The sequence below is a fragment of the Camelus dromedarius genome, chromosome 6 (genome assembly GCF_036321535.1).
Source record: "Camelus dromedarius isolate mCamDro1 chromosome 6, mCamDro1.pat, whole genome shotgun sequence".
NCBI classification, from domain to species: domain Eukaryota; kingdom Metazoa; phylum Chordata; class Mammalia; order Artiodactyla; family Camelidae; genus Camelus; species Camelus dromedarius.
Window position 1 is genome coordinate 46684265 of NC_087441.1, and position 27540 is coordinate 46711804.

At 42.7% G+C, this 27540-nt stretch overlaps 2 protein-coding genes across 3 annotated transcripts in view; one reads left to right on the plus strand and one right to left on the minus strand.

The window, feature by feature from the left end:
• The window catches only part of RTN4IP1 (reticulon 4 interacting protein 1), a 43275-nt gene extending 39330 nt beyond the window's left edge, over positions 1–3945 (plus strand). Inside the window, exon 9 of the mRNA XM_010989626.3 lies at positions 3818–3945. Within this exon, the coding sequence (XP_010987928.1) occupies positions 3818–3925 (108 nt within the window). The 3' untranslated portion in view covers positions 3926–3945. The remainder of the gene's footprint in view (positions 1–3817) is intronic.
• Positions 3946–6198: 2253 nt separating this feature from the next.
• The window catches only part of CRYBG1 (crystallin beta-gamma domain containing 1), a 46444-nt gene continuing 25102 nt past the window's right edge, over positions 6199–27540 (minus strand). For both annotated transcript variants that reach the window (XM_064486816.1, XM_064486815.1), the window contains 11 exons: positions 27199–27325; positions 26963–27108; positions 19976–20102; positions 19747–19779; positions 18706–18818; positions 17040–17169; positions 14875–15014; positions 13462–13585; positions 12885–13043; positions 11165–11327; positions 6199–6907 (listed from right to left, as the gene is read on the minus strand). In XM_064486816.1, coding sequence (XP_064342886.1) covers positions 6819–6907; positions 11165–11327; positions 12885–13043; positions 13462–13585; positions 14875–15014; positions 17040–17169; positions 18706–18818; positions 19747–19779; positions 19976–20102; positions 26963–27108; positions 27199–27325 — 1351 coding nt within the window. In that variant the 3' untranslated portion in view covers positions 6199–6818. The remainder of the gene's footprint in view (positions 6908–11164; positions 11328–12884; positions 13044–13461; positions 13586–14874; positions 15015–17039; positions 17170–18705; positions 18819–19746; positions 19780–19975; positions 20103–26962; positions 27109–27198; positions 27326–27540) is intronic.

Here is a 27540-nt window from a genome sequence, read left to right on the forward strand (position 1 = left end):
TAAAATCGTTTCTGTGGGGAGACGCCAGCTGAGTTTCTCCTCTCACCTTTGGGCTGGAAGGAGTGCCTTTTCTCAGGGGAGCCTAGGGACAGGTCCTGAATGCTTCCAGAATGGGCATATTTACTCCCTTGGAGTGTACCCCACCCTCTACCTCCCCTCTCACCACTGTCTTTTGGTCTTGAGTTTTCCGTCTGGGGCCAGGAAGTTCCAGAAATAGCAAGTCTGAGCAAAGGCAACCTCTCCCCTTTGTCTTCTTCATTTCTCTTTAGTTTACATCCCCTTCTTCCCCTTTCCCCAAGCTTGGAAATTCCCAGCTACTGCAGAGCTCAGGGTCATCTAGGAGGCAGTGCTGGAGTGGTGGTCCTACCGCCTCTACCCTGGGGCCCTGGGCCCATGCACAGGTGTGTGGACTGGGACTCATGCTAGGGGCCCTTAGGTCTCCCTGGGTCTCTGTCATCTGTCTCCTCACACTCCCGACCTTCTGAGATCAGTTTCTGTGCCCAGTGGAGCCTGAGGCCAAGGTCTGGGAAGAGGTGGACAGACTCAGGCTTCCCTCCCCAAAATGCCCCCAGACCCTGCGATGATGATAGCTGGGAGTCCAGGACCCTCACTTCAGCTTCTCTGCTAAAAGCTCTGACCTTGCATTTAGCACTTCCCCACGTGCTTCAGTTTCCTAATCTATCCAGTGGTCTCTGCTCAGCGGTTTCCATCGCCTTAAAGCTCGTCTGTTCTCTGAGTCTCACGGGAGAGCAGGGATGGAGGGAGAGCCCTGCCTGCTGCCCTGCATGCCTGGGGACGGCCTGGCCCCACTGGCGCTCTCGTGCTCCTGGGGTGAAGGGCTTCTTTCCTCTTCTCCCTCAGAGACAGGGAGGGATTCTGCCTCAGGGCCAAGGAGGCTGGCTCAGCGCCGGTGAGCTGCAGTATTCCGAGGCCGCACTGGGGAGGTGGAGGTTCCTGTTGTCCCTGTTCTCACAGAAGTGGTGTCAGGCAACCCTGGGGCCTGGCTCTACATAGCCTTGGTTTAGGAAAGGTGAGGCACGATCTGGGGAACCCCATTTGGGGTCCAAGGCTGGAACAAAAGCTGCGAGCCCCATTCGGCCATGTAGCTGGCAAGGGTGGTGTCGGGCCCACTGCTTTATACCAGGCTCCCCGTGCCGGGTGGACTGCAGCAGTGTCATCACATAGTATCCCCACCTCCCTGGGAGTAACCTTTCTTTCCCCTCTCTGGGTTTTCACCCTGATCCCTTTTCCATCACAAACACGCATTCTGGGTCTGCCGTGCGGCTGTGCACAGACGCTGCCTCATTATCCCCTTAATCTCCGTTTGCTGTCACATAGTCAGCCAACGGTGGCATTTGCCTGCCTGTTAACTGAAAGCCTTTTCTGCCATTGTCACTTACGGGAAGAGCTGAATGCCCATTATGCCAGTCAGCCCTCTGGGATTAGTCGCCACAATAGGCCTGAGCAGCCAGATGAAAGTGTGCCATCCTGCGGGCTGCCTGTGTCATCAGTTCAGGGTCTGTGTCTGCGGGCAGGTTCTAAAGATGGGCCAGGGCAGTTCATTCTGGAGTGGGGCAGGTGGAGTCCCAGTTCCTCCGTGACCTCTGGAACGCTGCCACTGTGTTCTTGTTCCTGGTGTCCAGCGCTCAGTGGATGTGATTGCCTCCTTTCTTCCCTTGGTTCTCTCTCCAGTGCCTGCTTCGTGTCCCTGCTCTGCATTCGTCCCTGGCACTTGAAGGTAGACACTTAGTCCCTGTGTAGTGGATGAGTACGTGCATGATACAAGTTAGGAACCCTAAGCATAAGGCAGAAGGCTGCACTGATTCCTGCCATGAAGTGTAGAAAACTCAGCTGAGAAGCTGATTTAAAATGCCTTGTCTCCACCCTACCCCTAGAGATTCTGATTTAGTTGCTCTAACAGATCAAAGACTGCATTTTAAGCACGCATTCAGGTAATTTTTCAGGTAATCAGCATCCAAAAAGCCATGTCCCAGTGTCTGGAAGGAGAGGGATAGGTTCAGGTTTCGGTGGGACGTGCAGGGAACAACTCAGATGCATTCCAGTCTTTTACCAGACAAAGCAGTAGGTTTCCTTTAATAAGTCAGCTTAGACCTGTTCCGTTCACAGCCTTGAGCGAGGCTGAAGTCATGCTCAGCCTGCTAGGGAGGACCATGGTTACTAGTCAGCGATGCAGCCAGAGGTGCAGATGGGAGGGGGGCGTAGAGACCACACATCTGCCATCTCAGTGGCCTGGAGACTGGATCCCCAGCCGGCCTGGTCCCTTAGCACGAGGCAGGCCAGCTGAGATGCAGGCTGTGATAAATCATTATAATCTTTAGCTATCTTTCCCTCCCCTTAAGATTTTAGTAGATGTAGAAAGCAGCTGACGATACACGAGAGGCTTAGTGCATAGTGGTGAGAGCATGGGCTCTGGCACAGACTGCATCCTGCCTTAGCAGTTATGTGACGTTGACACACAGTGAGGAGCTGTTACTTTTATTATGAGCTCGTCGTGGTTTGTGGGTAAAAAGGAGAAGGGAGCATTCGGAGTCTGAGATGCATATCAGGCAGCAGGGCTGTGAAATTCGCGCAGGAAGCAGGCCCACCAGGTGCGTCTGAACACAAGAGCACTCACTTCTTCCTCTTGTAAAAAGGAAAAGGGTCGCAAAGTGTAGGCTTAATCCTTCTGTCAATGTGTCCCTGCCTGCAGAGCTGTGGGAGGCAGTCCACTGAAATACCCAGTGGAGAGTTACTGATTTCTGCCTGAAGTTTTGGAAAGGACACGTTCAGTTGGATTTGTGCGTGGGGAGAGAGGTTGCTAACTGGACCACGTTTCAAAAGGAGTTTGCTGGCAGTACTAATGATACAGTAAAAAGAACCAGCAACATTTGAGCCTTTATGAGCTGGCTGAGGCAGCATTCCTGTAAATTCTAACTAGCTGCTCTGCTGCTTAGCAAAGCCCCCGGGGCCGCCCCAGCCAGAGATGGGCCCAGAGAGCCCCCAGAAGACACTTGCTCCCCAGTTATCTTATTGGTGTTCATCTAAGTGACATTTATTAAGCCTCCACTGCATGCCTTGCACTGTGCTGGGTACAGGGGTTACAAAAGGTAGCCTGTACCGCAGGTGCTCTGAGATTTGGTTGAGTAGATATGCCAAACATTTAGCAAATTAAAAAAAAAAAGCCCCTTTTCTGGGCACTGCCTGTGCAGGGCCCACGGGGATACATACAGCAAGAACCTGGGATGCCCCTTTGGCAGTGACCACGTGGGACAGGGTGGCTGAGATGTGTACTCAGCTGTAACAGGCAGTCTGTGAGGAGGGCCACTCAGCTCCGCAAGGAGAGAACACACTGCAGACTTGCGGGGTCAGGAGGGTGGTGTGAGCCTGGGGCCGGCGTGCAGGGGAAGCTGCAGAGGAGAGGCACACGTGTGCTAAGCTCGGACCCTGACAAGTAGTCCATTTTGGTAAAGCGTGGCGCCTGCCAAGGGCTGAGGTTGGGATGGTGGTGGCCTCCGGATGCCAGCCTTGGGAGCTGCTGAAGGGCCCTGTGTAGGAGAGTGACAGGACAGCTAGAGCGGGAGCAAGGCTGAGCCCGGCCGAGTTGGGCTGTGCGCACAGGAGCTACAGGGGCGGGAGAAGCAGCAGGGCGGCCGCCGTGGTGCCACCGCCGCCGTGAACACCTGACCTGGGGACGCCACCCAGGGCCGAGACAGACCAGCCTGGGCTGACATCGTGAAGAAACTAATTACAGATGTCATCTGCCTTGAACGATGCAGGTTTCCTCACCCACTCGTCAACTTATTCTTGTGTTTTACAGATTCAGCCAGTTATTGAAAAGACCTTTCCTTTCTCTAAAGTTCCAGAAGCCTTCCTGAAGGTAGAGAGAGGACATGCACGAGGAAAGACCGTAATTAACGTTGTTTAAATAAATTCTCAGTTTGGTGACTGCTGGCTCCCTTATTTGGTGAGTGCCTGCAGGCCCCAGCTTTTTCCTAGCCATCCCTTTCCAGGTTAGACTGTAAGTTCCATGATACAAGTTTAAAAAACACACACCTTTTTGCCAGTTATTTCCCGTCTTCTGATCCAAGCACAGAGATTGATTTTCCAGCCACACCCACACCCGGCCCTGCCCAGGGTGCTTTCTCGTGTCGCCTGTCCTGACACAGCCACGCTCTTCTGTTTGCTGCGAGGTCCTCGGTGCCAGGTGCCAGGTGCCAGGGATCCAAAATAAGAACACGCTGTGAAAACATCCACACTGGGACTTTGTAAGTCAGTGAAAGGCGCCCGTTTTTTTTGCAAGCTGTTCTTTCACACCAGATTTGCAGACTGTCGTGGCACCTTCTGTTCTAATAGCTCAAACTCTGTTTTATCATTTTAGTATTTGTGAGAGATTAAAACTTCCAGTGCATGGATGACAGCATGAAGAGCTTATTTAAAGCTAATTCCTTCTTAGATTCATGAATCAGTGAGCACATGTCAAAGTGGCCAAGGTTTCCTTTGATTTTTGTTCCTCTGCTCTGATGTGGTCGTAACAGCCATCAGCACTCTGAGTCTAACAGCGTCATATATAAAAATCTGGCTGGTGATTTGGTTGTTTACTCTCGTAGAAAATGAAAGATGATGTTAAAGTTTCTAACTTTTTAAAACCTTTACTTTTGCCTAAGGGCTAGGCCTCTTTCAACACCTGAAACGTGTCTCTGAGGCTTTTTCCATGGAAGTTACAGCCATTCCCTTGGGGCTCAAAGTTCTCCAGCTTCTGACCATAAATTCTTGCATGTAGGTATCTGGCCAGTGGGCCCCACCTTTGTCTGCGCCCCTCATTCACGCACAGTCAGCGCTCAGTCTCATTGCTGCGCGTTAGAGACCGGCGCTGAGCTCTGACGCAGGCCTGTTCAGGTGCCCGTCTGCTTGGTTTACTCCTGCTAGCCACTCGTTTGGTCGTGTGTTGGATGAGGGCTTTTCTCTAGAATTGTGGTCTCATGAGTACAAATTTACCTCAAAAGAAAGAAAAGGTTTTTCAGTTGTGAATACAGCCACTTTTGACTTCCATCTGAACGATCTTAGCTCTTTTTCTTGAGGGCTCCCAGGCGGTGGTGAGGGGCATAACTCTTGAGGGAAGACCTCACTTACCCTCATGTCCACCCTCAGACAAGTGGAGTGCGCCCTTTCACCGCCGAGTCTGGAGAGACAGGAGCCCACTGTTTCTCTGCCCCTATTCCAGCACCCAAAACCCGCCTCGTCGGATCAGGCGTTTGTTTCTAACCTGCCAGCAGGCCCTCTGTGAAGTGTTATGAGGGCTGCTGCGTGGACTCTGAGATACGGTGAACCAGGCAAGTTTAGTCAAGAGGTAAATTCAACACGTCTCACCCAGCACACCGTGCTGATGTGCACAGGGCCTCAAATCAGAACAAGACGGACGTGTTGGCTGTTGTTGGACGTGTGCAAACATGACTTAAACTGAGGATAAACTACCCTGATGACGGTAAGTGCCTACCACGGACTCCGGAGGATGGACATGGTACCACTGGGAGCACACTGGAAGAGATGAACAGGAAACAAGATTTGTTCTTCCTGTGATAGGAGTGCCAGCACTCAGTGACGAGGACAACGAAATGAGGACAAAAAGAGGAAGAGTGCATTCAAGGTACGTTGAGCAATTTTGTTCACACTAGAGTCACTGTCTGAACAGCAGCAGGTGGGCCGGTGAGCGTGCTGTCAGCAGCTCAGCGTTCACAAGTCGCTGAAATGCTTGCTGCAGTTCAGGGCTCTGAGTGCTAAGGTTTGGGCAACAAGCATTGCGGGAGGCCGCCTTCCCTTCACTTTCTGGAGAGAAGTGCTGGCCATCCTCTTGAACCTTCCACACCTCTCGTTTCTGCTTCCAGCAGTAAGTGAGCTGAGGCTGCTCCCCCAGCAGTCACTCCCGGTGCCGGGCCAGGGAGCATCACAGGGAGGCAGCCCCGTGCAGGCCTTGTGCCAGTGCAGCTGGACAGAAGGGCCGGAGACTAGGCTCAGTGACCTGCGGTTAGCCAAGGACTGCACCACATTGCTTCAGAACTAGTGAGTTAGGTCACGGTAATACTGGTCCAGTAGCTTCTGTGAGAAGAGCATTAACAACACTCTTGTGTGACATTCCAGGGCAGCCCAAGGGTGAGCTAAAATCATCCAAATTCTGCTAATAAATGTTAGCAGACATGGATGTGAAATCTTATAAATTTACTAATTTTAATATTAACAGAAAAATCATACTTTGTTCACTTATTCAGTCCCTCGTAGATAAGGCTTTCCCCACTGTGCTATACAGTGTAATTAATGAATCCAGAAAATAGAAGGTCAAGGACCAACATTACAGGCCTAATTATTTCTTCTCAGATGCTAAACAGTCTCCCACCTTATAAATGTGAGCTTGTATCCTCCCCTTTAAAGTGTAAGGGACTTGTAGGTCCCTAAAGTCAGTTAAGTTGGTACCTGTTCTCTTCTCAAATTATTTCCAAAAATAGTGAAAGATGTGTTTGATCTTAAAGTTCTGATACAACTTTTTTTTTTAAAGCTGCTAATGCAATCTGTTTAAGCAGCTACTGAAAGGAAATGGAAGGCAAGAAATGAGAGGAGGACAAATAATTGGTTTAAAACAATTACAGCCTTTTGAGAAGATGAGCAGTTGTCCTGGTCACAGCAGCATGATTCACGAGTGAATTTAGGGTTGTTGAGGGAGCAGGTCCACTTTCTCGGTGCTTCTGTCGGCAGTCTTTTCTTCTTTTATTTAAATAAGGCAGCTGGGAGACCTCCAGAGGTATTCCTCTTGCACTCCTCATTCAGGTCTACAGGACCATGGCTTCCCACACTTGTGTTAACTTCTCCTTGTTGACAGTGTTGAGAATAAGGTGATTTTGATCATACTGTGTGCCGCCTGAAAGGAAAGGAGAATAGTAAGAGGAAGTGTGCCCGTGTGAAGGGGCCACAGCGGACAGTTTATCACAATACAAGTATAAGCAAGGTGCGGTGCTAGTGCCTCAAGGAAACAGAGCAGGGAGGAAAGCCCAGAAACGCACCCGAGGGCTGCGAGGCTTGACCTGCCATGGGGTAAAGTGTTAAAACCTCATTATACAGCATCAGCAGCTCCACACGGATGACCTACCTCCCGAGGCTCCTTTTCCTACTCAAGTCTAAGAAGCTAGTCCATGGTCACTCTTGATCTGTCTGAAATTGGAGGGAACAGGAGACAATGTGGAGGACAAAGGAGCAGAGAGACGTGACATACATTAAGCGGTGGGATGGCGGATTTGAAGTACCAGTGAGGAAGACGCAGGCAGGCCTGAGAGCAGTGGAAAGGCTGTCAGATGGAGTTTTGCATAAACAATGGCTATAGCAGGTCACAGAGGAGGTTTGAGCGGCACCAGAAGTATGGACAGGGCAGCACTCCCACTTCTGGGAACCCACAGGCTGTGGTGTGTTCAAATTCAGAGCATTTAAGATGCTAAGTTCCACGAGACTGTAAAACTAGTATGCTTTCCATAAACTCCCTTTCGCCACAATACATTCCAAGCGTGCTTGCTAGATATTTCAGATTCGTAAGTGTTAAAAATACCCCCTTGGCCTCTTCATTCAATAGAGAAGTATCATTAACAAAACAAAGGGTCATAGGACTTTTTTCCAGTGTGGACTTTTTTTCCTTTCAGAGACCTTATCCTTTTTCAGCATAAGCCTCTGCACCAAGGTTAGATCACCAAGGACTCCATTAAAATCAGAATCCGTTCATCCAGATGCAGGGTAAGTGTGACTGGTATTGAAATCATACTGCGGCCCCAGGCCAAGAAGAATTAAATTCTTACTCTCTTTTAAAGCATTTACAAAACATCCAGAAGGTCAGAAAACTTACACAGCAGATTTTGGTGGTCACCTCTCATGCCCCCACCCCCTTGTAAGTGGTTAATTGTCACTGATGGTTGAGAGCCTCCACACAGCTGGAGAGGACGGGCCAGAAGGGCACCGTGCCCTGGGCCTTTTATGCATAAGTTTGCAGTGCAAATGGAAGTTGCCCACCGAGACACACACGATATATATATTCCAAGGAGATTTAAGGAAGTACTGTCTTAAGGTCACAATGTCTTTTTTTATTCTTCAGTGTCTTCTTTATTCAAGATTATAGTATCTTAAACATACTTTCTGTGTATATTACATCCTAATTCTAATCAGAGTCATGAAGACTAGAAAGTTCTTGGAAATAATCTGAATACTTCTGCCTTTGGGGAGAATTAAAATCACCCCAGACTTGTGACATTTTTTAAAGTGAGCTTGAGTCAGCTTCCGCTGCTGACTGACATCATATATGTGGTCTGGAATACTACATGGATGTCTACAAACTCCAGGTAGTTTAAAATAAATCTTATGGTAATATTAGTAAGTAACAAATAGTTGAAGAGTTGTAGCTAATGAGAGTCACAGTCTCCTATTAAGTGTCCCAACGAGAGAGGTTTCCTGTGTCCCTTGCACTGTATGTGAAGTGTGTGGCCCTACTCTCGCACGTCCACAAGATGGCACCATTCTCCCACAAGCTGAGAAATTTAAATTCAGTTTAGCAAGACATCATGCTTCTGCAGCTACCAGACTAGATATACTGAGTTCAGATATACAGAACAGCATCATTACTCCAAAGGCGTTGGACTAATTTATAATGCATTTTAGGAAGTGACCTTGGAGCTTTAAAGCAAAGCCCTAAGGAGGAAGCTTTCTCCCTGTCAACGGCCAGTGTAGCAGTGGGGAGAAATCCTACATGCCTGGAGATTCTAGAATGTAAGCTCTCTGAAGCCAAGGTAGGATCCTTTTTTTCCCCCCACTTTGGTACCCCCAGTGTCTAGCACAGAGCCTGTCACATAGTGAGTGCCCAGTAAACACGTGTTGAAAGAATAAAAGAAATGCTCTAAGAGACTAGCTCATGAGGATTATAACACTGATCTTAACCATGGACACAGAAAGCTGATCACATTTTAAGAAGCATGAGTCCATGTCTTCCCCAAAATCCATGTTTCCAATTTAGTGTAGTCACATTTCTTTGGCATCTCTGGAGGTTTTGAAACTCTATCTTGTATAGACTAAGGAGCTCCAGCTCAACAAGTTGATCAAAGTAAGAATTAAGAAGGGGAGGGAATAGCTCAAGTGGTAGAGCACAAGCTTAGCATACAGAAGGTCCTGGGTTCAATCCCCAGTACCTCCTCTAAAAATAAATAAGTAAATCTAACTACCTCCCCCCACCAATATAAATAAGTAAGTTAATTAAAATTATAAAAGAAATTTTAAAAAAATTAAGAAAGGTTTGGGTCAGTGATTAATGCTTTTTAATGTTTTTATCAAAGTATAATTGATTTACAATGTTGTGTTAGTTTCAGGTATACAGCAAAGTGATTCAGTTATACATATATTCTTTTTCAGTTTCTTTTCCATTATAGGTTATTACAAGATATTGAAGTGTCAGTGATCCTTCACAGTTTGAACCTCAGGTTGAGCATTTATGAAGTGGGTATTTTGCTTGTGTACATATTGACAAATCTGTTGTACCAAATACACAATGTTAAGGAGGTATGTTAGATCCAAGGGCCCTGCTCACAGTTCATGTAGTGTATGATTTGGGGGCCCCATCCAGCCTAGAGTTAGATAATGCTTTGTGGTGCTTTCTAAATGTAGTGCCCTCCCTTTGCCTCAGTAAGCTTCGTTAGCTTGCGTGTCAGCACCATTCTGCTCCCTGGGTTCTTTGTGAATTCTAATCTCTCCCCACCTGGAGCTCATCCAGAAGTGCCAGCCCCTTCTGTCTCTCAGGCAGTCACCAAAGCCCCGGATGAAATGTTCAGGCTTATTCTCCTTCCACAAAAGTCACTTGTTCCTTTACCCCTGTATCTTGATTTTGGCCTAGAGCCTTAAGTAAAGTTGAACAAACTTTCTAGCCATGACTTAAAATGGCGTGTGTAGTATAGTATAGTTTAACTATATTTATAAACATCATCACATTATAGGGAATATAATGTCTCTATTAATAATTTAAAGCAAAATTACCCCAGATGAATAAAACACACTATATTTGCTTGTCAGCAGCAGTAACAGTTCACTGAATTCCCCTGTCTCCGTTAGGTCATTTTTTGTTTTATATTTTAACATTATCAGCAATGGTTCTCCTAGAGGGGTGGCATGGGCATCACCTGGAACTTGTTAGACAAGCAGATTCTTGGGCCCTACCCTAGAATCAGAGCCTCTGAGGGTGGGGCCCAGCAGTTTGGGGTTTGTTTTTTTGGAGGGAGAGCTAATTAGGTTTACTTTTATTTATTATTAATTTTTTTTAATGGAGGTACTGGGGATTGAACCCAGGACCTCTTGCATGCTAAGCACTCTACCACTGAGCTCTATACTCTCCCCCCAACCCCACCCATCTGTGTTTTAAGGAGTCCTCCAGATAATTCTGATGCAGATGAGAGTTTGAGAACCACTGGCTTAAATTTATTTGTTCTTCCCCAAGCACCATCAGTTTGCTCTGGATTAACTTCATCAAACAAATGTTCAGCTGAAATCCTGGGTGTGTTGTTTGTTTTAATTCCTTTCAGTCTTAACATCTTTACAGTGAATGGTTACATGCATATACATGAGAACCATCAACTATACTACGTGAGTATAACTTGTGATTTTTAGTCTAACACTGTTGTAAGAAGACGAATGGTTTAAAGTCAGCGGAGGCCCAGATACCACTTCAGCACTTGCGGTGTGAGATCATGGCCAAACAGATTAATTCCTCTAAGTCTGTTTTGAGGCTATAACACAGGCCTATTACGGCTGCTGTGAAGATCATGTGAAATGACGTATGCACAGTGTCCAGCACTGTGGCTGGCACACAGGGAGGGATCACTTAACAGTGCACTCACCATTCTCAAAAGTAAAGACCAGTTAGATAAACAAGGACCTACTGTACAGCACAGGGAACTATATTCAATATCTTGTAATAACCTATAATGAAAAAGAATCTGAAAAAAATATATGTACATAACTATCACTTTGCTGTACAACTGAGACTAACACAACATTATAAGTCTACTGTACTTCAATTTAAAAAAATTTTAAGTGAAGAGTAGATTTTTAGTTAGCTAAAGAAAGACACAACAAAGAAAATAACAGAAATGATCCTTACCTTTGATATCTAAAACTAAATTGGGCTTCAACCTGCTGTAGATCCTGCCATCAGACTTCATGCTCCAGAACTGACTGTCGACATTCTGTTCCAGTGCCAGACCCAGTTTAGAGCCGGAAGTCACGAGGCTCCCCACGATGGTCAGGCAGCAGTCTTCTGCTATCTGCTTCGTGGAAATGACAAGGTATCTTAGAGGTGGCTGGATACACATTCAAGTACCACTGTGATCAGTTCCCTGTTTATTTTTAAAGGTATCTTAGCTCCTGGCTGCACTTACCCCGCCACGAGGTATTTCAGCCTTCAGCCAGGGTAACTGGGCTCAAACAACAAGTACTTGTACCCTTCATTTCAGATGGCATGAGTGATGGAGAGTTCTCAATTCTTGTCCATTATGGAAGACTTATGCCCTTTGTGAGGCTCTCAGTCTCAAAGTAAGGGAAGCTGTAGACGACTCAAAAGTGCCCAGAAATGACTGTGATGTGAGGCTGGGTCTGTAGCTCAATCTCCCCCATCCCTGCTCAGCCTGAGCCTTCTGGCATATGACTGCATCTCTGATTTTGAAGGCTGTTGTAGTACTGAAGTTGCTAAAAGGGCATTTTATCATTTTAAAACTTGAAATTCCATTTATTAATTTCTCTTGAATTCCTTCATGAGAAATGTCAAATTTTCTAAAAAGGCATGCCATCCAAATATAAAAAAAGAACTACAAATGCAGTGGAGTATGTTCTAATGCAAAGCTTTTATGGGGCCTTCTATGAAGCGAACCTACCCTTACTGTATGAACACGGTAAGCCAGTCATGTTCACGTGACATTGACACATTGCTATAGGAAATGCTTATGGAATGAGAACCAGCCTGTACTGAGATAAAAGGATTATGATAATACCGCTGAAATGTTCATTAGAAATAATTGCTGAAAGACATCATTTTCTTAAATTAAGATAATTCAAAGGCAGAAATTGGCTTTTTTTTATGCTTCTGAAACAGTTAACATCTATTTCTCACGCTGTTTCTTCTATGCAAGTCTAAATAGTACTTCTGTTTACTGAAAGGATGCTTCTCCCTCAAGCACAACAGACCCAGTTAACAAGTTGTACCTCCTTTTTCACAAGGCTGTATGCCTTCTGCTGACTCATGGGGCAGCAAGATTTTAAAAAATCAGTAACAGACAGTCAAGCCCATAAAATCAGAGTTAAAAAGAATATCCACAACAGAAGTGTGAGCTTCTCTCATAAAATCTTACTACATTCAGTTTTTAAATGTATGTTATGGCAGGAGTGATAGGAGGGAGACGGGCCATTTTCCACTTTATAAGGTGTGGCAATTAGGAAATGGACTGTATTGTACGCGGGGTGGCATCTCTTCACCCTTCATCCTAGTCTGTGGGGTCCTCCAGAAGGGAAACTGAGAGTCATCTGTGTTGATAACGATGGGGCTTATAGAAATAAGCCATAACAAGTAGGTTAAGGAGAAAGGGGAGGGTAACACAGACACCTCCTTTTTCTATTACTGTGTGTAAATCATGTGTAAATACTCTGTCTTAGATCAGTGCTAGATTTACCTCCCATTTTAAGCTCCTAGACTGGTTCTATCAGAGCTAAGAAATATATTCATGAAAAATCTTCCAACTTTCTGAAAGTCCTCCATCAGGAATGGTGAAACAGCACCTACTCAAAGGAATATGCTACCTTAGACCCCTGTCTACATCCTAAAAACTCACCCTGCATTTGATGCACCCTTCTTGATAAATCCAGATCTGATCATCAGCACCGACATCCTCCATGACCTGTATTCTGAGAAGCTTCAGATCCTCTAAGTTTCCATTGGTTGACATGAATAACCCTGTTTCTTTGTTTCGAAGTCTGAAATAAATTCGTTTCTAGAAGACAAAAACCCAGGAATTGTCATATCCAAGTTGTACTTTAGAAGCACTGAACGAGCATCAGCAGCAGGGACAGAATCCAGGGTGACGCTGGAGTAGGGATAATTGCTCTACCCAGGAGTTTCAGAGGCTGTAGAATTTTCTCAACGAGAAGATGCCTGGGGCAGAGAGCTCGCCTGTGGACACCCAGGGCTTGAGATACACCACGTTTTGATGTCAAGTGTGGTAACACTTGTGACAGCAGTCACAACCTCTTAGCGCCAGAAACACGCCCCAATTCAGAAATTCTCAGGGTGGAGGATGAGGGCGGAGGCCAATTTCAAACTTAAAATTGAAACTAAAAAGTTGAATTACATGTATTTAAAAAAAAAAGATTTCAGAGACGAGTCTGTTGAAAGCACGGAGAAGAAAATACCTGAACAAAAGGTCGCAGAGAACCTATTTGGCGACAGCCACTGAATTCATACCAGTTAGGCACTTCAGCTGGTGACAGCAGGAACTGTCTGCCTCTGTAATTGGCATATTCGTAAGTCACCCATCTGGAAACAAAGGAGAAAACAGCAGTAAGGGGCGATATCCATTTGACAACAGGCCCCAAGTGCATCTGCAGAGTGCTTCAATTTTTAGACTGTTTTTTATACTTTAAAGGAGGAGGAAGCTACTTTATTTCCAAAAACACTCAAAAGCACCCCTTTATTGACAAATAACAAATTCTTGACATATGAGTATTTATGCCCCAGAGTTCCATTCTTGAAGAGAAGTAGGTGAGTTTTTTTTCTCTATAAGGCAGTGATCTGGAGAGTCTTTCAGCAGGACAGCCAAGTACTTCCTATGAGCTTCACATTAAACATCTTCACTTGCATTAATGGACCTTTATTTAGTGGCTCATGGAAAGTGCTATATAAAGGTTAGTTAGATATCAATGAAAAAATAATGAAGTTTTGTTGAAAATGAGAGTAACCTTCCTCAGTCCAGAAAACTGCTGAAGATAGGTCTCTTCCGCTCAGACTGCTGGTGCCCACACCTGAGAGGTGGGTTCCAACACAGACTGGCATGCAAGCAAGCCAGCAGCCTTCCTCTCTGGGTGATGTGTTACATCAAGGACGAATGTTCTCTACTTTTAATCCTGGAACTCTAAAATGTTAACCTTCTTAGCCATTTTATCATAAAAACAAAATATTAATTAAAACCTGTTGGAAGAAAAAAATCAGGCATAATTCTGCCACCCTGATAATCCTTATGTTTCTAAAATAGCTCTAGTCCCCCCCACATTTGATGCATACAGATAACTATACCTGTTGTTTTTGTGAAAGAAATACTTTCTTAAAAACATTACAATTGATTATTCCTTACTCATTTTTATATCTTAATTTCAAAATTATTCAAAGTTGAGGAATATCTTCTGTTGACCTTTAATCATTTTGCACAGCATCTGCTGGTCAATCTTAGCCAAAGGAAAATCCCAAACCTTACTACCAAATCAAAGGACTTGATCTTTCAAAGGAATAAGAAAAATCGGCTCTTTCCTACTTGCTTAACAGATTCACTGAGCACTGGTTTGCAAAGCATTCACCTAGGAACCTTGAGAGATGTTCAAGACAAAGTCCTTACCTTCAGTAAACTAAAAATCTGGACAAAGAGATAACGCCCACACATGGCTTTTCCCAGTGGGAGAAGTATACTCTGAGGGAGCATAAACACCAAGCCTTACAGAAAATAAGGGGCTATATGACAGTTTGGTTAAGGTAACGTAGGTGGGGAAGAAATATGATCAAACTTAATTTTTAAAATCTATTTTACTGAATAAGCAAGTAGGTAACTCACTTACATGCCACCAATCACCTGAACAGAGCGAATGTGTGTGTTGAATCCTAGGGCCTGGAGATTAACTACTTCTGCATTAAGTTCAATCTTTTTTCCTTTGAAGTCTTCTCTTTCAAAGAGAAGAATTGTTGGTTCAGAAAATTCCTGTTTAGGAACAAAAACAATGATCTATTACTCATCTTTGATAATTATTTGAACTTATTTAAAAATCATCTTGTTACAAGGACAAAGCACAAGATCTGGCCAGATTTGGTCTGTTCATAAACTCCCTTTCCCAGAAAGTCTGGCTGCTTATACTCCAGAGCTAAAGAGAGGGGAGAGGGAGGACAGGAAGTTTTTGCACCGCAAAGAAAGGCAGGGCTGTACATAGTGTTACAAACCAGGGGGAACTCTCCCAGGCATAAAGGAATAGGTATATATGCCAGGATTACCGATTCTAAGAGGATTTATTTTCAACTTTGCTGTTTTCTGTTGGGATAAGGAGAGGCTGGAAAGGCATGAATGAAGAAGGTCGGGGGCCATGGTGATCTTTGGGGTCTAGCGGTTACTTGCCTAAACAAGGAATCTTCCTCTTGTATGCACTTTCAAATGTCTTTTTTGTTATTAACTGTCAGTAAGAGTGATTCTGTGTACTTATGCTCCCAAACTTCCTGTAGGAATAATTGTTAGGACGAGAGGAAAAAAACAGGATGGAAGCCCCATGTTCAAATGGTCATTTATTTTAAAGAGGGCAACAGCACAGAAATCCACTGGTTTTTCAGAAAAATGAAAAGTTGGTAGCTTATGCTTGTTTTTTAAATTACAGACCCTTATGACCCTAGGCTAAGCTCTAATGATAATAATCCTAAAGTCATAAATGATACATCAAAAATCCCCTACCTGCTTCAAGCTCTGTGGCAAGGGTGCGGCATCTTACTGCCTCATTTATTTGGATGTGCCCTGACGTGTAGAAGGATCTTGAAACATCAAGTTATTGGGCAGAGGTGGTTTTATGGTCTAGGAATTAGGTTATACAAAACATACAAGAAGGAAACGACAAAAGTTGTAGTAGTATTACTTCTCTGCACTTTTACTGCTCTCCCCTGAGACGGCATGCCAGAGATGTTCAGAGCACCCTAACCTAGTGGCAGCCACCAAACAGTTTTGAAGTATTAAGTCACAATTAAAATACAGGTTCTTAATATGGGTGAGATGTTCACTTCATCATAATCAGAACCTGAAAGAACACGAAGTGTCAGAAGTGATGTGAGCATATATGCTAAGTTCTGGTTGAAGGAAGACATTTGAAAACTTGGGTTTGTTTTTTAAAATATATATATACTTGTAGGTAGCTTTTAGAATTCCAGGAGGATTAAATATCAAAACTTTAGATATTTTATTATTTGTAAGCTAGTGAATCTTACCACATCATTCCATGTTTCACTGCTACTATTTTCACATCTCAAGAAAGGTCAACATTCTGGTTATTTGAACAGGCAGGAAAAGATGAGAAAAAGTCAACTTACAGATGTTCTTTCTATCTTTAAAGCTAAAATCACCAACTACAAATGTTTAAAGCTTTTTATGAGAGATCAGCTGCCAAAAATAAGTATCTCCCACACTGCCAGACACACCCAGACATCTGAACATTATCTTGTAGTTTTGTTCTACTGAATATTCCTCTGTCTGCATCAGAATTAAAGATTCCTGGTCAAAAAGGAGCAAGCACAGTAATCTGGATTAGCACATACATGATACGCTGGGAGAAGTCATTTATCTGCAAATCAACAATAACAAAAGGTAAAGGAAACTAAAGACCTGGGCGAAGGATATAAATAGGCAACTGACTGAACAGAAAACTCAAGTGGACTAGTAAGTATATGAGGCATGGAAATAGGGATGAGGTATTAAATGGAAAAAACAAGACAGAAGACCCTTGAGAACTAGCCCAGGACGACTGTGCACCATGACTGACTCAACACTGCACCTGAAATCTGAGAAAACAGCAAACAAAAACAATTTACATCTGAAAGATCAAGAAAGAGACCAAGGTGGAAAGTTCTACATGCAACTGTATTTTATGCCTCCAACTTTGCCCTCAGTAAGTCGACCTGCTGGTTCCCTGGCTCTGACCATCAGCTGTGTAAGTCACATATCTCTGTAATGCTATGTTCACCCTGCCATACTTACAACATCTATAAAACGCAGAGACTTGAAGGTTGCTCCAGGCAGGCATCCCATTGCAGAGAGAGAAGGATAGTGGCCTTCCTCCAACACGTACTGATTACCAGTGAAATTTTCCCCATCATACGCAACCCAGCTACAGAGGAAAGACCACACACATGGATAATATGTAATTTGAGTATTGCTATTCAGGAAGTCTGATTTCTAGAGGGAGCCTGCTGTGATATAAACGCAGTGCTTACGGCTAACAGTGTTCTTGCTTCAAAAACATCTGGATATATTTACTGCATTTCATCTGTGGCAAATTAATATTCATAATAAGTCAGTTCTTAACTTTGCATTTGTGAAATAGAATTTTTTTCTCCATGCAATGATTCATGTTTCCACCTCACCACCGTCCAGCGCTCCTTGCTTCTCCCATGGGGGCCTCCGTCCTTCTGGCCCAGTTAGTTTTGTCAAGTCCTCGAGTCCTCTCTGAATAATCTTTCAACTTGCATAGCTAGTCAGTGACCTGGGTCTGTTTTCCTCCCCAGGTATCTCATTTCTAACACCTCTGTGCTGGGCCAGGAGTCAAAATCCTACAGCGACTTACATACTTCACTTAGCTGCTCTAGGTCTTAGCATTACTGATAAAATGGGGATTTACCATACTTGCCTAGAAGAGTTGGGGTTTTTTGCTTGTTTTTTTAACCAACAAATACTTATCGAGGACTAATTGTATGCCAGCTACTTTTCTGTTGCTGGGGAATAAAATAGAAGACAAAACAAAGTCCCTGCTGTCTTAAAGTTTACACTCTACTGAGCTGAGACAATAAATGGACAGTACATGTCTGCTAGTAATAAATGAAGCAGCATCCAGGATAAAGAGGGACTGTGACAGAGGTCCAGGTATGTGTTCATAAACAGTGAAGCTTTATGTAAATCTACTCATTTGATTGCAAAGCCAGATGATACGACAATGCTATTTAGACCATGAAAAACTATATGATCAAAGGCATTACTACTACTACTACTTGACTTAATTCTTTATCACTTTTTGTATAGATTGCTCCATGAGTTTTTCCTGACCTTGGGCTCTCCCCTCTCAAGAGCTTTTGTAAGACTACTGTTTTTAGCATGGCACTCTGAGCTCATCACCTTGCCCGTCTTGTGTTTCCTAGGGCATCCTCTAAACTCATATGCTCTGGGGAGCCTTCATGACCTGATCCCACCCTCCCTGTCCAAACTCACGTCCCCTCCGCCCAGTGCAAAGACCTCCCGGCTAGCAAGGGTGGCGTGCTACCTGATCAGATCATCCCCACTCCAGGGACATCCTGCAAAATGCCTACCCTACTCCTACCTACCTGTAAAAGGATCTACCTTGGGAGGTGCCTGAGAGATGATCTAGAGTCCCTTTACAGATGATGGGAGAGGCCTAGAGAGCAGAGAACCTGGTTTGGATCCCACTGCACAGTGAGGTGGTGATCTTCCAACTTCTCCAACCCACACTGATCGCCATGTCCTCTGACGTCTGCACTCAGTTGCTATAAAGTACACTTCAGTACTAACGTGGTTTTGTACTATTTAGTGGTTTCATATAGTGTCGATCACGTAAAGGTGTGTTTCCTTGCTGATATGTGAATCCTTTTTTCCCCTCACTGATTAGGCTCTGCCAGTCCATTGTTTTGCTTACCTGCCTCCTAAAACCCTGCAAGACTTGGTAGAAAATGAATCGTCAACTTGACTTGTTGTTTCTTCAAAATGTTGACTGTGACCTTGAAACCGTGGTTCCGAAAACAAGTGAATCTTTGAAAAAGTAAACAGAAATACAGAAAATTACTTTCCTGAACACATTAACTCATTCAGCCTTTGAAATGATGGCCCAAACATGACATGTTAACTCTTGTTACGGTAAACTAGTGTGAGTTTTATAAATCCTTTAATTTTCTACTTCTACATTAATATTCAATTAGAAATCCTTTGGCTGCACCATTATTGTTTAATTTAATTCAGAGACATCAAAGGACAATCCAACAATAGAGGCAGCTTTCTACAGAACACCCTGTTGTAACAAGCTATGAGGCATTTTAAAGCTTTATTGTGGCCAAAAGTAATTGTTCACAGTTCTGATATTTATAAAAAACTGTATTTTGGAAACATGGAAGTATGGATTTCCTCCCTCTCAATGGAAGCTACCTGCTGACTTATTAGATCTTGTATATGCCAATAAAGAAGACAGTGGTGTCTGTGCCTCTGTAATTATGGCTGTCTGAACACTTCCATTAAAAAGCCTAAATAGCAAATTTAACACTTCAGTTGATATAAAGACAGTCAGCATTCAAGAGGCTTAAGTGACAGACCATATAAAAGAGACCATATAAAATGTTTGATGCAGACAAGGCAAACATGAAAATTTAAATTACTGTTTATCACAATAACTATATGCTATTGTTTGAAATATTAATCTTACTGTATTAATGTAAACTCTGATTCATGCAATGATATAAAATTCAACTCTACATAATAACATTTTATAAGAAATATTCAGATATGAGTCAGTGCTATCAAGTAAGCCTTACTGTAAACTTACATTTAACTTTAAAATACAGTTATGCCTTCAGGCATAAAAATGAGTAAAACTAACAAAATGTCCCAAATGTATGACATTTTACACATAAGTTCAACTTTTTGATGGAAGGTCCCTAATTATGAAAAATAATATTTTTTAAGTTACCTGATTTTGTCTCCTTGGACCAGTGAAAGAATCCTAGAACAATTTAAAGGGAAGAGAAAAGGAAATGAGTAGACATCTTGAAAGATTTTCTTCTACATCATTAACCAATACCATTAAAAACAATCTCAGGTTAGTTTCTATAGTGTTAAGTACTACATAAACCAGAAGCACACATTAAGGAAATCCAGAGTTCAGTTAAATATTCTCATAGAAAAATATAACTCCTTACCAAGCATATAGGTTGAACAGAAGAGATCTTACAATTTTTGCCTCCCCAGTCCTCGAAACTAGTGTAAAAGCCTTTGTCCAGTATATACTGTTCTCCTGTGAAGTCGGGGTTTTCATAGGCTACCCATCTGAAGAAAGAAAAACACCGACTCGTAGTTCATAAGTCTACATTTACAATAAAACGATCACACCCATTTGGGTAAATATGTATGGTATAGTATAACTTTCATTTGTTTTACTAATCAGTAATCTGAACTTTTCTGGTTCACCATTAATCTTTTAGGAGTAGATTGATTTAAATGTCCTACAGACAAATCTAAATGGCAAGTGACAAGAGTATCTTTCCATGAACCTTTTGGTATTCTCACTTACCAAATCCAAACAGAATTTGAGAAAGCTCCAATGAGGATATTTCTCTACATTTCTTTCTAATTCTCTTCTAAGGAGACAATTTGGACTTTCAAGAAGTAACTGTAAAAGTTCATTTAATACGTAAGAATCCTTTTTGTTATCAACATTAAAATATTTTTCCAGAAAGATATTATAGGAAGCTGTATCTGTATTGCACAACAAACCACAATGAAAAAAAGTTGACCAGAAAAAAAAAAAGGCAAAAAAACCCCAGCTAAGTAACAAAAATTCTATTTCAGTCAGGATTTCCAACATAACACAACTATGTATTAAGCAAAACGGAATGACCTCTTGGGAATACTAAGAACAAGTCTCTTTTGGAATGTTCTCACTTGCTATCTTTTAAGTGATCCACACAGAAGAAAAACCAACAAAATAACTTACTGATGCTATTTCCAATCCAAAGATTAAAGTCTTTGAAGGGAAAAGAGTTTTTCAGTTGTTATATTCAAGAGCTACTCAGTGTGTCCTCCTCAGTTAACTCAGAGCCCTACTGATCCTCTCACAGCTTAAAGGAGTAACACCTATATATGCTCAGAACTTTCCAAAATGCTTTCACATCTATCATCACATTTAATCTTCCAGGGAGGTAACAGAAGAACAAACCGGACTCCACACTGATCGGTTCCTTTAGCTCTAACCTTTGTGCTCTGTCTCCTGCGCGTAGTCATGCTGGTTCTGCGCGTTTGTAAAGGAATGTTGCCTGCAGCCTGAAGTGCACATGACAGTCCATTCTCAAGGCTCTAACCTTTAAGGGCACGACACTTTTCATTTCATGTAGAGAGAAAGAAAATAACATCTATCTTGTTGGAGGTTTATAGGAACATGGTGACCAGACCTACATGGACAGCTACAAGGATTCTGGCACCAAGAAGTTTGCAACAACTAACCACACCCCCTTCCCTTTCAGTATAAAAGAAGCCTGAATTCTAACTCGGGTAAGATAGTTCTTTAGTCCTATCCACCATCTTGTCAGTCTGCTGGCTTTCCGAATAAAGTCACTATTCCTTGCCTCAGCACCTCATCTTCCAATTTATTGGCCTGCGGTGCAGTGAGCAGTACAGGTTTGAACTTGGTTACACTACCTAGGAGGTACTGGCTTTCACATTTTACAGAAGGGAAAACCTAAAGACAGAAAAGTTAATTCATTTATTCATCAGCAAACACCAGCTGGCCATTTACCATGTGCCTGGAACTAGACTGGCACTAGGAACGCAAGATGAAAAAGACAAAATCCTCACCCTCAAAAGTTCACAAATGGGTGAGAAGCATTACATGGCATTATTTGTTGGTGCTTGTTCTGAATGGGAAGTGACCTGTCCAACGTGACACAGTGAGTGGCCAGTGATGAGTGAACCCTTGACTAAGTCTCCCGAGGCTCACCAGGCTCTCTTCACTTTGTGACCCGAACTGCCACTTGCTCTATAAAGTTTCTTTTCATCTACTGTTCCATTAAACCATACCTAAAAGAGCCCACATGCTTCATGATGAGAACAGATTAGTTTTACTATAACAAAACAAAAACTCAAGTGTAATCAGTACTTGGAAATGAACAGCCATCAGAGAGAAGAGCACTGAGATTCTCTGGTGTATCTATGACCTAGAGTCTACTTAAGACTTACACCTGAGACTCTTAAGAAGAAAGTTCCTCCCTGTCCTGTTTAAGTGGGTTCTGTATCTGTGAATCAGCACTTCTCTGTAAGCCTGGGGGCTGGGGGCAGGGGGAGACAAGGACAAGTACGAGCAAGTCTCAGCCTGCCGGGATCCCTGCTCAGCATGTAAGGGCAGCGGGGCAAACGCGCCCTTCTGTGGAGGGGAAAGGAAAAAGAACTCAGAACAATAGCACTTTTAAAAAAAAAAAAAAATCTGGACTCTAGAAATACTTAATTTTGCTCTTAGTTAAAAAAAAATTAGCCCAGTTTCCACTATTTGAGCAAAAAGACAGCACAGAACTATAAAGTGATTAGTAAGAGTGTATAAAGGCATTTCCTCTGATGTTTCTACAAGAAACGAAATGCAGTTCCTAAAACCTCATTTGTTTGATTCATGAGCATCCTTCCTCAAGACTGTTCTCAGTTTCAGAGCTAATCGTAAATTTACCACCAGGGAATTTGTGACCCCTGTGACAGTGGCACATCTCAACCTTCCTATTCTGCAGGGCCCAACTCCAATGCTACCTCCTCCGAAGGCCTCCCTGTGTCCAAACTGGAAATTCATCTCTCTCTGCTGTGGATTCCCAAAGCATCTTTGCATCTCTGCATCTTTTGTAGCAATTATTATGTTTCATATAAATACTGTAACTTCTTTGAGGATATAACATAATGCTTTACACATAATAGACCTCAATACATATTTGTCAAATGATCAACTGAATGAAATACAAGGAAGCAGCTGGCTCTGGTAAAGAGAGAATGCTTTTAATTTAAAAGGAAGTGGTTGAGTGCGTGTGTGTGCACGCCTCCTTTCAACTTCCCCCAATAACAAAACTCAGCTGCTACACCCTGAAAAAAAAAAAGCCTAAGCCAGGAAACAGAACCTGAAATGACTGAAAATAGAAACATACAAAAGCAACATTTTATAAAGGAAACTGATTTCAAGTAAACAAAGCCTGGTTAAAAGAGAAAGACTGGCCCCTGGCATAGTAATCCTACCCGTGCTAACAGCGGAATCTACATCCATGCCCTAAGGGGATTCCACCCAGCATCCTCTTTATTCCTCTGCTGGGGCGCATGACTGGGCTCTGACTAAAGGAACCAGCACACCTGGTGTGTATCAAAATGTTGAGCTGTGTCCCCAGAGAGTCAGTCACTGTTATTTTCCTTCTAAATCATTCAAATCAAAAATACTACAGAGCCACAACATTTCAGATGTCTTCTGAATGCCATCCATACCTTTTGTCTATGGCAGATTCTAAAATTAGGGTTCCAGAGGACCCAGTAGAAGGCATTTCCTCCTAAGAATGGAAGGCCCGGAAGTCACCAATGTCATTCTGCCAAGATGGTGCCGCAAGCAACAACCAACACAAGAACTGAGTCAACATGACTAATACATATTACACTGTAGACACATTTCAAATATCCAGGGCCTATGTTACTCATAATATAAAAATCTAACATCGAACACTTTCAACAGAACCAATGTCAAATGATTTCATATGACCATTTAAGAACACTCACAAATTACAACTGACATCAGCCTGGACTGGAGTTACACAGTTATCCAGGATAACTGTATAACTCATTTTAATAGACATCTGTTTTGCCCATCCAGTATCTGTTCCCATTCTTTCTGATGTTCCCGAGGAACCCCTCAGCCCAGTCGTATATGAGGTGCCCCGGGACTGACCCTACATCTCAGCTCCGGGACTGGGCAGGTAATGCAGGCATGGCCATGTCCTTGGCTACAGAGATTGGTTCAGGCAGGTGCACTTGACCTAAGCTTACAGAATCGAAGTCAAACCTGGACTTTTGTGGGAAAGAGAAGTTTCCCACTGGAAGCAGTAAGATTCGAGAACAAAATCCAGATGCTGCTGCCACAGGCCCCAGATAGAAAGGACCTGCTAAAGTGAGGCCAGTACAGTAAAAAGCCCAGTCAAGAACAGAGGCCAAGTTCTGATGACAGTGTCTGAACCCTGTATCCAGTCATGACTGAAGCACACAGTCTCGCCCAGGACTTTTCAGTCATGCAGGCCAATAAATTCCATTTTTACCACTTGTGCCAATTTATGTTTACTTGCAGTTACTTGCCTCTCAAAGAGTCTTGACTGATCATCTTTCAATAAAAACTTACTTCAGCATTAATAGAACACTCAATTGCTAAGTCAAGGTACATTGAAGTAATTATTTTTATATCAAAGTAATAGACCAGAAATGTACCCACACTCATATGGTCAATCAATCTATGACAAAAGAGGTAAGAATATTCAAAAGGGAAAGACAGGCTCTTCAATAAATGGTGCCGGGAAAACTGCAGATTTCATGCAAAATAATCAAACTGGACCACTTTCTCCCACCATATTCAAAAATAACCCCCAAATGGATTAAAGACTTACATTTAAGACCCCAAACCATAAAACTCCTAGAAGAAAACATAAGCAGTATGTTCTTTGACATCGGTCTTAGCAGTAATTTTTTGGATATGTGTCCTCAGGCAAGGGAGAAGAAAAGCAAAAGTAAACAAATGGGACTACATCAAATTAAAATCCTTTGCACACCAAAGGAAACTCCACCAAACAAAAAGGCTACTTACTGAATGGGAGAAGATATTTGCAAACAATATATTTGATAAGGGGTTAATGTCCAAAATATATAAAGAACTCATGCAACTCACCATCTAAAAAACAAACAACCCAGTTAAAAAATGGGTAGAGCACCTAAATGGACATTCTTCCAAAGAAGATCTACAAAGGGTCAACAAGCACATGAAAAGATGTTCAGCATCACTAGTCATTAAGAAAATGCAAATCAAAACCACAATGAGGTATCACCTCACCCCTGTCAGAATGGCTGTTATCAAAAAGGCAACAAATAAGTGTTGATGAGGATGTGGAGAAGAGGGAACCCTCCTGCACTGGTGGTGGGGATGTAAATTTGTGCAGCCACTATGGAGGGCAGTATGGAAGTTCCTCAAAAACCTTAAAAATAGAACTACCATACAATCCAGCAATTCCACTTCTATTTTTCCAAATAAAATAAAAACACTGATTTAAAAAGACATTTGCACCCCTATGTTCATTGCAGGATTATTCACAATAGCCAAGATATGGAAGCAACCTATGGATAGATTGATGTGTTATATATGAAAGAGGTGATGAGACAGGCTTACTGACCCTGACTGGCTTCCAACAAGGGAAAGAAAGCTCCAGGCTGATGAAAGGCAGGGCATTTCTCTTATCCCACAGCTGGCTCCTTAATTCTAAGGACATAGTCCTACAAGAGGACGGCTTGTGTCTCACAGCTGCTGCATTAATTCCAAGGACATACCCCAGGATCTCTTATTTTGTTCTTTTTTTTTTCCTGCCAAAGTGTCTGTTTTAGGGCTGAGCTCCATGGGAGGAAAGAGCAAGTAACAGAAGATGACTGATGCCACCCAAGTGAATATAATGATGGCAGAGCCTTCTAGTAAAAGACCCGCGGCCCAATCAGAGGCTGCAGCTGTCTCCACTGGCTACGTGGCTGACGGTTCCCCACTTGAGAGTTTCCTTTTCCTCACTCTCTGAGCAGTAGCAGCAGCTCTTTTTTCACTTTGCCCCTCTGCCTCTGTTGAGAATTCTTTCTCAGTCAGCGAGCAAGGAACCACACATTTAGGGGGCTTGCTCAGTCGCTTGGTGGGCTTTCCAGTTTGGGGGTCCTTCTGTCTGCTAACATGTATGTACACAATGGAATACTACTCAGCCATAAAACAATGAAATCTTGCCATTTGCGACAACATGGATAGACTAGAGGGTATTATGCTAAGTGAAGTAAGTCAGGCAGAAAAAAGCAAATACCATATGATTCAACTTACATATGGAATCTATAAAACAAAACAAATGAACAAATATAACAACAGACAACAGTCATAATACAGAGAACAAACAGGTGTGGAAGGATGAGTGGATTAGGTGAGGGAAATTAAGAAGTACAAACTTCAGTTACAAAATAAATGAATCACAGGAATGAAATGTACAGCATGGAAAATACTGTCAATTACGTAGTAGCTTTGGTGGCAGATGGTAACTAGACTTGTCATGGTGAGCATTTTGTAACATAGAGAAATACCCAGTCACTATGTTGTACACCAGGAACTAGCTTAGTGTTGTAGGTCAGTTCCACCTCAACAAACTCATAGAAAAAGAGGTTAGATTTGTAGTTACCAGAGGTGAGGGGGCGGGGAGGGGAAATTGGATGAAGATGGTCAAAGTAAACTCCAGTTATAAATAAATCCTGGGCATGATTAATATAATTAACTCTACTTACGTTATATAAAAAATTGTTAAAAAGGTAAATAAATCCCAAGAATTCTCATCACAAGGAAGACTTTTTTTTCTTCTATTTTGTATCTATGAGATGACAGATACTCACTAAACTTACAGTGGTAACCATTTCGTAATGAATCTAAGTCAAATCATTACGTTGTACATCTTAAACTTACACAGTGCTATATGTCAACTATATCTTAACTGGAAGAAAAAAATAATAGGGAAGACATATAATGGCGCAGGTGTAGGACCAGAGTAAGTCAAATGGGACTTTGTCCCAACCTCAGGTTTCTAATTTTAGATCACTAGTATTGTTTCCCTTATAAGAAATTCATGAGTTCTTTCTATGCAGAATGACAAGGGAAGTGGATCTGTAGATTTCTATCATGCAGTTCAAAAGCCTATGCCAATGCTATGTTACACATAAAAATATTATATGAGAAAGATTTTAAAAAGCAGTTATGAAAACATTGTGGCAGTTAGTACTAAATGACTGATTTAATGTTTAGTTTTGTGACACGTACTTACTAAGTGCCTGCTCTGTCAGAGACCCCGTTAGTTTAACATGAACCAAAGTGAAGCCCATGTTTAAAATCTCAATTGGGTTATTTCACTTACACTCCACTCAGGACATTAATCGACTGTGTCTTCACTCCGTATCCGGTCTCCTTTAAATTAGCAACAATTCCTAATACATCGATACTGGAACCTTTGGATCCAAAGTTTTTTTCACTGTACATTATCATGTGAGCATTTGAAAAATCCTATTGAGAAAAAAAATTCAAAATTCAAAGGCTAGCCATTTACAACCCCCCAAAGACCAAGTACTAGCCATTAGCTTTACTTCAACTTACACCTGTTACAGGTCGTAAAGACTGAAGTTCTCCACTGTAACCTCCCCAGTCTTTCCAGTCCTTGTATTCTCCTTCTTCAAGCAAATACTGGTGACCCGTAAATCCAGGCTTCTCATAAGCAACCCAGCTACAACAGAAAGAATATGAAGGAGAAGACGTTTTCAGTAGTGTTCAATTTTTTCCAATGCATGTATCAGTTTCACTGCCAAATACAAATAGTTATAAAGCTAGACATGGACTTGGGCATTATGACTACTGGAATTCCTCCCTAATATTTAGGGGAACGGCCCCAAGAAAACCACTTAAGATGCATATATTCCATAAAGGGGTGTAGGGAGGGCA